Raw genomic sequence first — 16665 nt, forward strand, 5'->3', positions numbered from 1 at the left:
ATCTTTACTGCTTCAGGTGCTGTAAGGAGTACTGTGTGTGGACCAGACCAACGCTGTTCCACACCCCGCCTGGTGTATCTTGATGTACACTCATCTCTAGAATTCAGCCTGTGCCTTCGGTTATCTCCCACTCCTCATGTACCGCTTCCACCTGGGAATATACACACTGAGCCGTTCTCTCTCTTCACGCTCACTCCACACGTGCTTTCTCAGGACTGCTCTCGCACTCTTGCCGCCCCTGACCAGGTTAATGTCTCTGACTCAGATAGGAGTGTTAAAAGTCACTGTCCCATTGAACGCCTTTGTTGCTCTTTCTTCAGCTGGTTAGGGAGGGTTTTGAGGTTCACACACACTGTTTGTGGTCAAATGATTCACCCCGTGCATTAAGACACCATCTGACATCACCTTCCATGATAACTGTTACAGTTGAAACCACTTTCTAATTCAGTTCGTACTCCGGTATTTTACTGGCGACCTCTCAGAAGAGTTACCAGTTCAGGAAGTTAGCACCCTAACCCATCGGGAAATCTCACACTCCAGTAGACCCAATCTGATGAAATTTGTATCAAAACAAAGACAAAAATAAATCAGAAATACACATATCACAATCCATTTGGAGTAACTATCATCCCTTCTTAATTAACCATAGTTGGATTGGGTTAGCTGCTTAATTGGTTAATGCATTATATAAAAGGATAGATGTTGGGGTAATGTAATGCGAAACAACATTGTGGAGGCATTAATGTCTTAATGCACAGTGCTGAGTTACCTCGAGGATGTAGCATACGCACTTGCCTCAGGTGGCAATGGAGAAGATGGGTAACAAAGTGAAAATGATCTTAAAGCACGTGGTCAAAACACAATGGTTTTAATGCTCCACGTGTAAAGTAAACAGTTGCAGGCACTAAATTAATGCGTTCATGTGTTAAGTTAATGTCTTCACGAGCTAATGTTAATGCCTATACGCGTCAAATAAGTGTGTTTGCAGGCGGTCCAACGTGCTAAATAAACGGCTGCAAGCGGTCCTGCACACGTCAAATTAACGCCTACAGATGCTAAATATACACCTACACACGCTAACTTACCACGTTCTTTAATATGCTAATTTTACTAGCCAACTTCACTAGCTCCTCCTTTCAACCAGATTTCACAGTTTGAAGGAGCTTCCTTTTCCACTCCAAGCAGAGTATGAACCTTCACAAGATAATGGTTTTGTCTTTGAAAATTGTGGTTTCTTAATCATAAAGTTTATCAGCTAGTTTACAGTGGAAGGATATGTTTCTCATCACCGGCTATAAAATTCAGCTAACATTAATCTAGCACCAGGATCAGCATAAACGTAGTCAGATGCTGGCTAGCTAATCGAGCTAATGTCGGTGGCCTTGAATCCCAACCATATTATATAGTTAGCATCAAACTCTGCCCAGCCATACTGCTAGCCGCAGTGAAGGGCGCCATCTTGTGTTTTATTAAAAGCCCTGCTAAAAAAACATGTCATTTATAACAGCCACGGAAACACATTGGACTATGTTAACGTCAAGGTAAATTACATACTAGCAAGATTATTGCTTGAATGCAGGGCCATACAGTTCAAGTCGGAAGTTCACATACACTTAGGTTGGAGTCATTAGAACTTGTTTTTCAACCACTCCACAAATTTCTTGTTAACAAACTATAGTTTTGGCAAGTCGGTTAGGTCACCTACAAATTTTTCCAACAATTGTTTACACACACATTATGTCAGTTATAAATTCACTGCATCACAATTCCAGTGGGTCAGAAGATCACGTACTTGACTGTTGACTGTGTCTCTAAACAGCTCGGAAAATTCCAGAAAATTATATCATGGCTTTAGAAGCTTCTGATAGGCTAATTGACATCATTTGAGTCAATTGGAGGTGTACCTGTGGATGTGTCTCAAGGCCTACCTTCAAACTCAGTGCCACTTTGCTTGACATTATGGCAAAATCAAAAGAAATCAGCCAAGACCTCGGAAAAGAAATTGTAGACCTCCACAAGTCTGGTTTATCATTAGGAGCAATTTCCAAACGCCTGAAGGTACCACATCCATCTGTACAAACAATACTACGCAAGTATAAACACCATGGGACCACGCAGCCGTCATACTGCTCAGGAAGGAGACACGTTCTGTCTCCTAGAGATAAACATAGTTTGGTGTGAAAAGTGCAAATCAATCCCAGAACAACAGCAAAGGACCTTGTGAAGATTGAAGATGCTGGAGGAAACAGGTACAAAAGTATCTATATCCACAGTAAAACGAGTCCTATATCAACATAACCTGAATGGCCGCTCAGCAAGGAAGAAGCCACTGCTCCAAAACCGCCATAAAAAGCCAGACTATGGTTTGCAACTGCACATGGTGACAAAGATCGTACTTTTTGGAGAAACGTCCTCTGGTCTGATTAAACAAAAATAGAACTGTTTGGCCATAATGACCATTGTTATGTTTGGAGGGATAAGGGGGAGGCTTGCAAACCGAAGAACAACATCCCAACCGTGAAGCACAGGGGTGACAGCATCATGTGGTGGGGGTGCTTGCTGCAGGAGGGACTGGTGCACTTCACAAAATAGATGGCGTCATGGGGAAGGGAAATTATGTGGATATATTGACGCAACATCTCAAGACATCAGTCAGGAAGTTAAAAACCTCACTAGGCTAGGGGGCAGTATTTGACGTCCGGATGAAAAGCGTGCCCAAAGTAAACTGCCTGCTACCCAGGCCCAGAAGCTAGGATTTGGATAGAAAACACTCTGACGTTTCTAAAACTGTTTGAATGATGTCTGTGAGTATAACAGAACTTATTTGGCAGGCGAAACCCCAAGTACAAACCATCCAGGAAATGTTTTGTTGTTGAGTTGACAATGTTTTCAAATGGGGTTTCTATGTGGATCTAGATTTCTAAGGCACTTGCTTGCAGTTCCTATCGCTTCCACTGGATGTCAACAGTCTTTAGAAATTGGTTGATGTTTTTCCTTTGTGTAATGAAGAAGTAGGGTTGTTCAGAACGAGGGTTGAGTCTAATGTACTGTTGTGGTTGAGGCGTGCGTCCTGAAAGCTCGCTCCACTTTGTTTTCGTCCGGTATTGAACACAGTTTATCCCGTCTTAAATTGTATTGATTATTTACATAAAAAAATACCTAAAGTTGTATTAGGAAAGTTGTTTGAAATATTTGGACAAAGATTACAGGTAATTTATTAGATATTTTGTAGTCATGTTGCGCAAGTTGGAACCTGTGTTTTTCTGGATCAAACGTGCCAAATAAATTGACATTTTGGGCATGTAACGACAGAATCAATCGACAGAATCAAAAGGATCGTTTGTGATGATTAAGGGACATATTGGAGTGCCAACAGAAGAAGATCTTCAAAGGTAAGGCATGAATTATACCGTTATTTCTGAGTTTTGTGTCGCACCTGGTGGGATGAAATATGATTGTCTGTGTTTGTTTGATGGGGTGCTGTCCTCAGAAAATAGCATGGTTTGCTTTCGCCGTAAAGCCTTTTTGAAATCTGACACGGTGGCTGGATTAACAAGAACTAAAGCTTTAATTTGGTGTATTGCAGTTGTGATTGTATGGACCCCATGTATTATAAATATTTCTAATAATTTATTTTGAATTTGGCGCTCTGCCATGTCACCGGATGTTGTCAAATCAATCCCGTTAACAGGATTTGATCCATAAGAAGTCAACAGTTTCAGCAAACCCTTTCTTTCAGGACTTGACAGATAAAAACAATGTAGAGTTGAAGATGATATTTGGTATGGTCAGTGATATCCGGAATTCTTGGGATGTCCCTACCCTAACCCCTAAACATAACCCCTAACCTTAATTGAGTGTAATTTGAGAAGGAGGGTGCGTCTAGCGCTCACTGGGAAGAGGGAATCAAATCAATAGGTGTTGATTAAAAGGAACTATGTAAAGATAAGAGATTGACAAAATAGTATGTTAAATAATTATCCTCACATAACATAGGAATATGAACAAGTATTAAGTGAAAAGTATAAAGTATATACTGGTGTGAGATAGAAAGGCAATAAAATACAGGAATGTAGCTATAGTATGCGTCTGAAGTAATCCTGTACTGTTGAAAGAAAGAATGGCTGTAGAAACATAAATAGCAGTGCAGCGACAGGGCCCGTATGGAAACAGCCTGAGAGGGACAGATATAGCCCGGGAGGAGTGTAAAGTTACAGCAACTAGGAGAGAGAGTGGGTTTGGAGAAACTCAGTGAAATAAGAACAAGTGCAGAGAATAGATAGGATAAATTAGGAATAAAAGCAATAAGTAACAGTAGGATAGAATATAATAAGTGAATAAACAAAGAGAAATAAGACAGTGTAGATAGATATTATAAACAGCTGAATTAGAAGGAAAAATTTATTAAATAGGATTTAATTCACCGAATAAAGTTAATAAAAGGTGTGTATTATAGATGGGAATGAAGAAATATAAAATACCCTGAACACCGTTGGGAGTGGTATGGCGATAATAACTAGTGGTATGGCGACAAACGGACCCATTTCTCCCTGGAATATAGAGATAGCGGAATTGAATAAAGCCATGGCGTCGCTGAAAGAAGCGCAAGTTAATTCTACCAATTCGACTCGAATATGAAAGAGCAAACTGGATAATGTAGGGCAACATTCACCTGTTAACAGGATACATAAAATCAAATAAAGATTTCAGGGAGGCAATTATGAATTGGAACAATCACATAAAACCAGAATTAGAAGCTCAATATACCAGCGTTTTGATGTCAGCATTCTATCATCAGAAAATACATTACGAACAAAGAACATGTTTGTTCACTTTCTGGATTTCTAAATAATTTGTTACACAAACAATGATGTCACTTTTGTATAGTAATAAATTCAGATTCAGAAAACCTTAATGTCCCCAGAGAGGCAATTTATTTTGCAGCAGTCATAAAAATCTATCACATTTAAAACATTTTTTTTTAAATAGCAAAGGATATTTACAAGCAATTAGGCAGGGTAAGTGCAGTTTCATAGTGCAAGTGCAATTAGTCCAATATTTTATTAAGTTGCAGAATTGCATTTAGAATAAAATAGTACTTGGCCTTGTTTTTTAAAACTTTAGGTAGCCTGTACCTGTGTCCAGAGGGAAGGAGCTGGTATTTGGAGTGGACTGGATGGGAAGAGTCAACCACTATTTTATTGGCCTTCTGGAGGGCTCTGCCCAGGTAGAGATATGACAGATTGTCACAATCGCCGTGAGAAGCGGACCAAAGTGCAGCGTGGTGTGAATGCATCATTTTAATGGATGACGAAAACAATAAATGACCACCGACCGTGACGCTATAATAAGAACTGTGCTGACTCAAGCAACTAACATAGACAATCACCCACAACCCACAATGACAAAACAGGCTACCTAAATATGGTTCCCAATCAGAGACAACGACTAACACATGCCTCTGATTGAGAACCATATCAGGCCAAACACAGAAACAGACAAACTAGACATACAACATAGAATGCCCACTCAGATCACACCCTGAACAAACAAAACCTATAAACATACAAAGCATACTATGGTCAGGGCGTGACACAGATGTTGCTGTTGCTGCCTCATGATTTTCCCACAAGTCCTGACTATCTTTCAGAACCTATTTTTCTGTGCAACATTGATATTCCCAAACCAGCATGTCAAGTAGTAGGACAGAATGCTCTCAATGAATGCTTTATAAAAGAGAACCATGATGGTTAGATCAACATTAGAAAAGTACAATTTCCATAGGAAATACAGTCTCTGTTGGCCTTTCTTCAAAATAACGTCAGTACACTGATCCCAGGACAGCTTGTTGTCAGTGACTAGCCCAAGGTATTTGTACTCCTCCACTATTTCAATGGGCTCACATTTGTCAGCGATGGTGTGTGAATAGTCGTGTTCCTTCAAAAGTCACCAAGTCCATTGTTTTTTATGTATTTAATTTGAGATGGGATGACTCACACCAAACATTAAAATCATTCAGAGCCGGTCCGTGCTCTGTCTTATCCCTTTCAAGTAGACCGACCAAAGTGTCGTCAGCATATTTGATCAGGTGGCGCCCTGGGAACCGGCTCCGGCAGCTGTCTGTGTACAGTATGAATAGTACTGGTGAAAAAACACTGCCCTGGGAGTTTCCAACTGAAGGAGTGCACACCTCAGAGAGTGTGTTGCCAACTCCTACCTGCTGAGACCTATCAGTTAGGAATTTGGTGATCCATGTGAATAGCATAGCATCAAATCTGAAGTCTCCTCTCAGTCTGTCTGCGAGAAACCAATGGATTGATTGTGTTAAATGCTGAGGAGAAATCTGTGAACATGATACGTACATGGGTTTCACTGCCCTCCAAATGCACGTACACCAGATGAAAGAGCTAGAGGTTGGCATCCTCTGTTCCTCTCTCTGACCAGCATGCAAATTGGAGGGTGTCAAGAAGGTGTCTGGTGGTGTTGATGATGTATGCCTTAATCTTTTCAAGAGATTTAATCAAGAGAGAGGTAAGAGGTCTGGAGTCATTACTAAGGTCTGTAGTCATTTGATGCAGATGGATGAGAGGTTTTTGAGATAGGTCTAACAATAGATGGCATTTCCAATGTATCCAGGGACCGCTAGAAGAAGAGCAGAAGACCCTGCAGAAGATAACGCGTGGAACAGTGTTTCAAGACACAACCACTTATGTTATCAGGCCCGGGCTCTTTCATGTTCCAGTGCTTTTGAACACTGGTATGACTTCCTCATTGATGACAAGGGCGCTCTCGGTTGCCATGACATCCTCCTTCACACAGGCAGGGGGAGCGGGGCCGCCCCCTGCTTCAAAGCGGGTGAAGAACTTGTTGAGTTCATTGGCTGTAGAGAGTCACACCCTCTCATCCGGGTGGGATCGATATGTTGCCTCCCTTTGAAGGGGGCATTTGCCATATTCTTAATGCCCATCCTGGCTGTCTCCCTGTGACATTATCTGTTGCACCTTATCCTTGTACTGGAGAGTCTCCCTGTGACATTATCTGTTGCACCTTATCCTTGTACTGGAGAGACTCCCTGTGACATTATCTGTTGCACCTTATCCTTGTACTGGAGAGTCTCCCTGTGACATTATCTGTTGCACCTTGTCCTTGTACTGGAGAGACTCCCTGTGACATTATCTGTTGCACCTTATCCTTGTACTGGAGAGTCTCCCTGTGACATTATCTGTTGCACCTTATCCTTGTACTGGAGAGTCTCCCTGTGACATTATCTGTTGCACCTTGTCCTGTACTGGAGAGTCTCCCTGTAACATTATCTGTTGCACCTTGTCCTTGTACTGGAGAGTCTCCCTGTGACATTATCTGTTGCACCTTGTCCTTGTACAGGCATCTCACCTTTTTAATCTCTTTCTTCATCTCTCTCTGTACCTCTTTTCTTGCGGTGGATTTCCTGAGGCAAACACTTATTTCTTGTTAAGCACCAACAATTAGTTCACTTCTCAATGCAAATGCACAAAGAAAGACTCATCTGGGTCTAAACTTCAAATTCCAAAGTGTCGCGTCAACATAACAGTCTGCACAAGGTAATGCTCTTTGTTATTTATGCTTCCCTCTTAATATTTGCTATGTTGTGACTATTAAGAAATGTACATTGTTTAAAGGTGACAGGCAAAAGTTGTTTAACAGATAAATCCATTATAATATTGAATTTCATTTATTTCTCTACAAACATATACAGTGAGATGTACATTGTATTCCCAGAGGAGAGCACTTAATAGCATTAAAACATTTAGCTCATTTATATATTTTTCTCATGGTAATTGACATAAATTAAGCTCTGTGAACTCTGTGAAACTGTTCATTGAATTTCAAGTTCACAAGTTAACTTTGGATGAATTTCAGTCATATGAGCTGAAATGTAAAAAAAACAATGAATTGAGGGTGATTGTTCTTACAACCAAAAAAACAGTCTTCTAATCAGACCCATGTTCAAATTTGGGGTATTTCAATCACTTTCAAAGACATTTCAAAGAAAGTATTTACTTGAAAATACAAGTAGTTGAATATTGGAATGTTTTTGGAAATACACTTGGAAAGCATTTTTCTGCATTTGAAAATATTGAAATGTAAAAATATTGAAATACTCTATGCATTTGAACCCACTTTCTGTTTGTTCCTTGGGTATTTGGAAGAATGTGTTTGGATACAATATTTGAAAATAGTTCAGATAGTATAGGCTATTTGTAGGAAATGTTAAGACGTAGCGGATTTTGACCACATAATACTCATATTCACACAAGATCAGTATTTCAAATATAAATACGCATGTATTTGTACCCAGGTCTGCTCCTGGTAATTCCATACATTTCAATGTAATATTTAGTTCCTAAAGTGTCACAGTACTCTGAGGAACTGACATTTGTTTGAATTTAGATATTACTCATTTGAACTAACCATGAACATGTAAATATAATGTTTCATTCTTTGAATCTGTGCTATTGTCTAAAATGTAGGTTCAGGTCTCTCGCTCTTTCTCTCTCGCTCTATCATATTTTAAACAACTTGTAGAAAATACACTTTATGACACTCATAAAGAATTATGACCATCCTGTGTCAGAAAATACACTTTGACACTGTCAAGAAGCATTATGACCATCATAATCACATCAGCCAGATAGGCCAATCACATACATGCCCTTATACCAGTCATCTGTCAAAAAGAGGGTGTCTTGTCTTGCTCCTGCTCTTGCATTCATCCCAGTCATCAGAAACAGAGCATTGCGGTAAATGCATGTCTGACATCATTTTGTGTGCAATTACAATGATGAGTAAATTTAAAAAAATACTGTTGACACGTAGGCTATGGTGTAATGGAATGTTTATCCTTGTGTGGTCGGTTTTGAAACACGTGTCATAACGACCCATAAAACATCATAATATATGTCACAACAGGTCTAAACATATGTAACAGTATTATGAGCATATTATGACAGGTTATGACAAGTTATGTCAGCTGTTATGACAATGAATGACATGGCTATGACTGTGTCATAATGTGTAATGACACTAGGAGTGAAGTAAAGTGTTACCGCATATTCATATATTTCCCCTTTCTGTAATACACGATTTCCAATGTTTTGTTTGTGATACTCGAGTTGATGGTCACTAGCCTCGATGCTGTATGTTATGGATTAAACTCCCATCTGTTGATAGTGTTTGATGCCAGACTGGAGATACAAGGACCGAGGACACACTGATTATTATTGTATTGTCTGAACACTGTGATTCTGTAGCAATGTCACTTACTTGTTTGGACTTCCCACTTGCCTCTGGGACTGATGTTTACAGAACAGTTGTCTGCTGATTAGGATATAAGGCCAGTTAGACATTTTCTCTGGTTCTGTGCTGGAAGTATCTCCCTGTTGCAACTTGTAATAAACTGAATAGATTTTTTATTGCCTTTATCGATATCTTCTGTTCGGTTCACTTGTAAATTCTTCTTACGAGTACCATCCACTTATTACTCCTCTACTTTTCTCATCAGCACTTCAATTCCACCACTCAAATGACAGCCCAGTCTTCAAAGACAGTGCTGTCCCTGGACTCTGAGGCGGTGTTCTCACTCAAAGATGGCATCAACTTTAAGAAGAGCCCAGATGATGGCAAGTGCTACATCATATACAAAGAAAATGGAGAGCTGAAGGCCTGCAAGAACCAATGCAAACACCAAGGAGGCCTGTTCATCAAAGACATAGAGGACTTAGATGGAAGGTTAGTAGACTTAAAGGGGAAGTTCAGGACTTTACAACTAAAGATAGTTGGAGTTAGTAGCGGCTGTTTAGAGAATACCGAACCTTGGATTACAGTTTCTCCTGGCCCATAGACTACTTTCAGGCTGAGGAACCATTTAACATCAAGTGGTAAAATCCTGAACTTCTTCCTTAATACCGAGGCTTAGATAAAACATATCTATTCCATGGGACTGAAAGGTTTTTCTGATGCAGGACGGTCCGATGTACAAAACACTACTGGAAGCTGAACGTCTCAACTATGCAGTATGTGAACCCTCCTGACAGCTTCACACAGGATGAGCTGGGTAAGTTGAGCTGCCATTTTCTCAACCTGAAAGGTTATTGAATGGCATTTTAAGTCTATTTGCCATTTTAGGTCATATGAAACGGTATGTCTAATATTTTGTGTTCTCTGACAACTTGTGTATATTTGTACACATTGTGTGATACTGATCATTAAATCAAATGTTTAGTCACATGCTTCGTAAACAACAGATGTAGACTAACAGTGAAATGCTTACTTACGGGCCTTCCCAACAATGCAGAGAGAAAAAAATAATAACACAAGGAATAAATCCAGAGTAACGATAACTTGGCTATATAACGTTACACGAGGTACCAGTATCGAGTAGATGTGCAGGGGTATGAGGTAGATATGTTCATATAGGTGAGAAAGTGACTAGGTAACAGGATAGATAATAAACAGTAACAGCAGCGTATGTGATGAGTCAAAAGAGTTAGTCCAAAAAGGGTCAATGCAGATAGTTAGCCAAGCTACCTGGACTAACTGTTTAGCAGGCTTATGACTTGGAGGTAGAAGCTGTTCAGCGTCCCGTGGGTTGAGTGCCCAGCTCCAGCTGTCCATTCCTTTGGCCGTCTAAAAATGACATGAGGAACACAATGTAAATAATAAGTCAGATGTTTAATATGTTTAAGTTATATGTTATATATAACTGGTTATATGTTTAATATGTATATGTACAGTTGAAGTCGGAGGTTTACATACACTTAGAGTGGAGTCATTAGAACTTGTTTTTCAACCATCCACAAATTTCTTGTTAACAAATTATAGTTTTAGCAAGTCAATTAGGACATCTACCTTGTTCATGACATATGTAATCTTTCCAACAATTGTTTACCTACAGATTATTTCACTTATAATTCACTGTATCACAATTCCAGTGGGTCAAACGTTTACATACACTAAGTTGACTGTGCCATTAAACAGCTTGGAAAATTCCAGAAAATGATGTCATGGCTTTAGAAGCTACTGATAGGCTAATTTACATCATTTGAGTCAATTGGAGGTGCACCTGTGGATGTATTTCAAGGCCTACCTTCAAACTCAGTGCCTTGTTGCTTGACATCATGGGAAAATCAAAAGAAATCAGCCAAGAACTCAAAAAAACATTTTTTATAGACCTCCACAAGTCTGGTTCATCCTTGGGAGCAATTTCCTAACGCCTGAAGGTACCTCGTTCATCTGTACAAATAATAGTACGCAAGTGTAAACACCATGGGACCATGCAGCCGTCATACTGCTCAGGAAAATGATCTATATCCATAGTAAAACGAGTCCTATATCAACATGACCTGAAAGGCTGCTCGCCAAGGAAGAAGCCACTGCTCCAAAACTGCCATAAAAAAGCCAGACTACGGTTTGCAACTGCACATGGGGACAAAATATTGTACTTTTTGGAGACATGTCCTCTTGTCTGATGAAACAAAAATAGAACTGTTTGGCCATAATGACCATCGTTATGTTTGGAGGAAAAAGGGGGAGGCTTGCAAGCCGAAGAACACCATCCCAACCGTGAAGCACGGGTGGCAGCATCAAGTTGTGTGGGTGTGTTGCTGCAGGAGAGACTGGTGCACTTCACAAATAGATGGCATCATGAGGGTGGACAATTATGTGGATATATTGAAGCTACATCTCAAGACATCAGTCAGGAAGTTAAAGCTTGGTCGCAAATCGGTCTTGCAAATGGACAATGACCCCAAGCATACTTCCAAAGTTGTGGCAAAATGGCTTAAGGACAACAAAGTTAAGGTATTTGAGTGGCCATCACAAAGCCCTGACCTCAATCCTATAGAAAATGTGTGGGCAGAACTGAAAAAGCGTGTGCGAGCAAGGAGGCCTACAAACCTGACTCAGTTACACCAACTGTGTCAGGAGAAATGGGCCAAAATTCACCCAACTTATTGTGGGAAGCTTGTGGAAGGCTATCCCGAAACGTTTGACCCAAGTTAAACCATTTAAAGGCAATGCTACCAAATACTAATTGAGTCTATGTCACGATCGTCGTTGTAATCGTACTCAGACCAAAGCGCAGTGTGGAATCGGTTCGACATCTTTTAATTATCAGAGAACCGAACAAAAAAACAATAAAGAATAAACGACACGTGAAGCTCAAGCAGTGCTCACAGGCAACTACACAGAAACAAGATCCCACAAAACAGTGGGGAAATGGCTGCCTAAATATGATCCCCAATCAGAGACAACGATAACAGCTGCCTCAGATTGGGAACCATACCAGGCCAACATAAAAAAAACGACCTAGATTACCCACCCTAGTCACACCCCGACCTAACCAACATAGAGAATAAAAAGGCTATCTATGGTCAGGGTGTGACAGTGTATGTAAACTTCTGACCCACTGGGAATGTGACGAAAGAAATAAAAGCCTAAATAAATCATTCTCTCTACTATTATTCTGACATTTCACATTCTTAAAATAAAGTGGTGATCCTAACTGACCTAAAACAGAGAATATTTACTGGGATTAAATGGCAGGTTATTGTGAAAAACTGAGTTTAAATGTATTTGGCTAAAGTGTATGTAAACTTCCGACTTCAACCTAAGATAATCAAATAAATGTAATTAATTCGATTATTTATCGGAAGAGTTTTGACTTTGGCTTGATTTTGCTAACGCAGACGTCGTGATGACAGACGAGGGTGGTCTTCAGCTCGTGGAGGTGATCGTCTGGGACCCCTGGTTGGCAGACCCCCAGGATCCACAGGAACTGCAGGAGGGAGAGGTGACTGTGAGTACAGCTCGTCACACACACCCACGGCTGGACAGATCTGAGGCCTTTCCCAGTGGGCAAAACTGGTTGCAATTACATTATGACATCATGGTCAGGATGTATACTGGTTGTATAAAGACGTTTTGTTAAGGTCAGAAAAACGTGATCTTGGTCTCGTCATGAAAAAGATGTCTTCACCAGGCTGGTTGAAACTAATCTGGAACACATTCCCATGTTGTTTAGTCACAAATTTGTGACAAGAACACAAACACTAGCTATGATCCAAGGCTAGTTAGTAATTACCCGGAGTTAATCAAATAGGAGCCTTAAAATGATAACCGAGAGTTGTGTGTCTACACAATCTTCTACTCATTTTGATCTCATCACCACTTTTATAATGTGAGATCTGAGGGTGTGTTCTCACCTGAAAGGCTGCAGTGCCAAACTTAAGCCTGGGACACATAAGGGAGATGGGCCAAGGTTGAAATATCACCAACCGCCATCCAAGATTCTAGATGACGTATCGGGATAGACCTCCGATCACAGCCGTGCCCAACAACAGTGCAGGACACATTGCTGGGACTCTGAGTGACAGTTGGTCACAGATTACTTTTTGACCATCTCCCCTGTGTTCATTTAAATTCCAGAGACACAGAAATGACAGTCCAAACACCGACACCTCTGAGATTTTCCCCATATGGCCGACAGGCTATTTATATCAATGTGATTGGTCAACCGCGCCGCACGCAAATCTAAAAAGATGGCACGTCAGGCGACAAGATTCTCCGCTCCAAACTCAACCTTCATGTTCCTCCAGGTGAGCTACCTTACCCATGCATGTATGGAGCTCCAGCTAGGGGGGAAGAAGATGATATTCGACCCCTGGCTGACGGGTCCGGCCTTCGCCAGGGGCTGGTGGCTGCTCCATGAGCCACCTGCTGACTCCATGGAGAGGCTGTGCATGGCCGACCTCATCTACATCAGCCACATGCACTCCGACCACCTCAGGTATGAAGAGATGGTACCTGTATGGAGTATGGTACAGGCATGTAGAGATGGTACCTGTATGGAGTATAGTACAGGTATGTAGAGATGGTGCCTGTATGGTACAGGTATGTAGAGATGGTGCCTGCATGGAGTATGGTACAGGTATGTAGAGATGGTGCCTGCATGGAGTATGTTACAGGTATGTAGAGATGGTACCTGTATGGTACAGGTATGTAGAGATGGTACAGGTATGGAGTATGGTACAGGCATGTGGAGATGGTACAGGTATGGTGTATGGTACAGGCATGTAGAGATGGTACCTGTATGGAGTATGGTACAGGCATGTAGAGATGGTACCTGTATGGTGTATGGTACAGGCATGTAGAGATGGTACCTGTATGGTGTATGGTACAGGCATGTAGAGATGGTATCTGTATGGAGTATGGTACAGGCATGTAGAGATGGTATCTGTATGGTGTATGGTACAGGCATGTAGAGATGGTACCTGTATGGTACAGGCATGTAGAGATGGTACCTCTATGGTACAGGTATGTAGAGATGGTACAGGTATGTAGAGATGGTACCTGTATGGTACAGGAATGTAGAGATGGTACCTGTATGGAGTATGGTACAGGCATGTAGAGATGGTACCTGTATGGTACAGGTATGTAGAGATGGTACAGGTATGTAGAGATGGTACCTGTATGGTACAGGCATGTAGAGATGGTACCTGTATGGAGTATGGTACAGGTATGTAGAGATGGTACCTGTATGGAGTATGGTACAGATATGTAGAGATGGTATCTGTATGGAGTATGGTACAGGCATGTAGAGATGGTACCTGTATGGAGTATGGTACAGGCATGTAGAGATGGTACCTGTATGGTGTATGGTACAGGCATGTAGAGATGGTACCTGTATGGTGTATGGTACAGGCATGTAGAGATGGTATCTGTATGGAGTATGGTACAGGCATGTAGAGATGGTACCTGTATGGAGTATGGTACAGGCATGTAGAGATGGTATCTGTATGGTGTATGGTACAGGCATGTAGAGATGGTACCTGTATGGTACAGGCATGTGGAGATGGTACCTGTATGGTACAGGCATGTAGAGATGGTACCTCTATGGTACAGGTATGTAGAGATGGTACAGGTATGTAGAGATGGTACCTGTATGGAGTATGGTACAGGCATGTAGAGATGGTACCTGTATGGAGTATGGTACAGGCATGTAGAGATGGTACCTGTATGGTACAGGTATGTAGAGATGGTACAGGTATGTAGAGATGGTACCTGTATGGTACAGGCATGTAGAGATGGTACCTGTATGGAGTATGGTACAGGTATGTAGAGATGGTACCTGTATGGAGTATGGAACAGATATGTAGAGATGGTATCTGTATGGAGTATGGTACAGGCATGTAGAGATGGTATCTGTATGGAGTATGGTACAGGCATGTAGAGATGGTACCTGTATGGTACAGGCATGTAGAGATGGTATCTGTATGGAGTATGGTACAGGCATGTAGAGATGGTACCTGTATGGAGTATGGTACAGGCATGTAGAGATGGTACCTGTATGGTACAGGTATGTAGAGATGGTACCTGTATGGTACAGGCATGTAGAGATGGTATCTGTATGGAGTATGGTACAGGCATGTAGAGATGGTACCTGTATGGAGTATGGTACAGGCATGTAGAGATGGTACCTGTATGGAGTATGGTACAGGTATGTAGAGATGGTACCTGAATGGTACAGGCATGTAGAGATGGTACCTGTATGGAGTATGGTACAGGCATGTAGAGATGGTATCTGTATGGTGTATGGTACAGGCATGTAGAGATGGTACCTGTATGGTACAGGCATGTAGAGATGGTACCTGTATGGTACAGGCATGTAGAGATGGTACCTCTATGGTACAGGCATGTAGAGATGGTACAGGTATGTAGAGATGGTACCTGTATGGAGTATGGTACAGGCATGTAGAGATGGTACCTGTATGGAGTATGGTACAGGCATGTAGAGATGGTACCTGTATGGTACAGGTATGTAGAGATGGTACAGGTATGTAGAGATGGTACCTGTATGGTACAGGCATGTAGAGATGGTACCTGTATGGAGTATGGTACAGGTATGTAGAGATGGTACCTGTCTGGAGTTTGGTACAGATATGTAGAGATGGTATCTGTATGGAGTATGGTACAGGCATGTAGAGATGGTACCTGTATGGTGTATGGTACAGGCATGTAGAGATGGTACCTGTATGGTGTATGGTACAGGCATGTAGAGATGGTATCTGTATGGAGTATGGTACAGGCATGTAGAGATGGTACCTGTATGGAGTATGGTACAGGCATGTAGAGATGGTATCTGTATGGTGTATGGTACAGGCATGTAGAGATGGTACCTGTATGGTACAGGCATGTAGAGATGGTACCTGTATGGTACAGGCATGTAGAGATGGTACCTCTATGGTACAGGTATGTAGAGATGGTACAGGTATGTAGAGATGGTACCTGTATGGAGTATGGTACAGGCATGTAGAGATGGTACCTGTATGGAGTATGGTACAGGCATGTAGAGATGGTACCTGTATGGTACAGGTATGTAGAGATGGTACAGGTATGTAGAGATGGTACCTGTATGGTACAGGCATGTAGAGATGGTACCTGTATGGAGTATGGTACAGGTATGTAGAGATGGTACCTGTATGGAGTATGGTACAGATATGTAGAGATGGTATCTGTATGGAGTATGGTACAGGCATGTAGAGATGGTACCTGTATGGAGTATGGTACAGGCATGTAGAGATGGTACCTGTATGGTGTATGGTACAGGCATGTAGAGATGGTACCTGT

General features: G+C 41.3%; 1 protein-coding gene across 1 annotated transcript in view; it reads left to right on the plus strand.

The window, feature by feature from the left end:
- The first annotated feature begins 9509 nt into the window (after window positions 1-9509).
- The window catches only part of LOC109876981 (cytidine monophosphate-N-acetylneuraminic acid hydroxylase), a 40933-nt gene continuing 33777 nt past the window's right edge, over window positions 9510-16665 (plus strand). The window contains exons 1-4 of the mRNA XM_031817116.1: window positions 9510-9768; window positions 10002-10093; window positions 12726-12835; window positions 13635-13825. Coding sequence (XP_031672976.1) covers window positions 9563-9768; window positions 10002-10093; window positions 12726-12835; window positions 13635-13825 — 599 coding nt within the window. The 5' untranslated portion in view covers window positions 9510-9562. The remainder of the gene's footprint in view (window positions 9769-10001; window positions 10094-12725; window positions 12836-13634; window positions 13826-16665) is intronic.

Source organism: Oncorhynchus kisutch, unplaced genomic scaffold (assembly GCF_002021735.2).
Source record: "Oncorhynchus kisutch isolate 150728-3 unplaced genomic scaffold, Okis_V2 scaffold936, whole genome shotgun sequence".
Classification (NCBI taxonomy): Eukaryota; Metazoa; Chordata; class Actinopteri; order Salmoniformes; family Salmonidae; genus Oncorhynchus; species Oncorhynchus kisutch.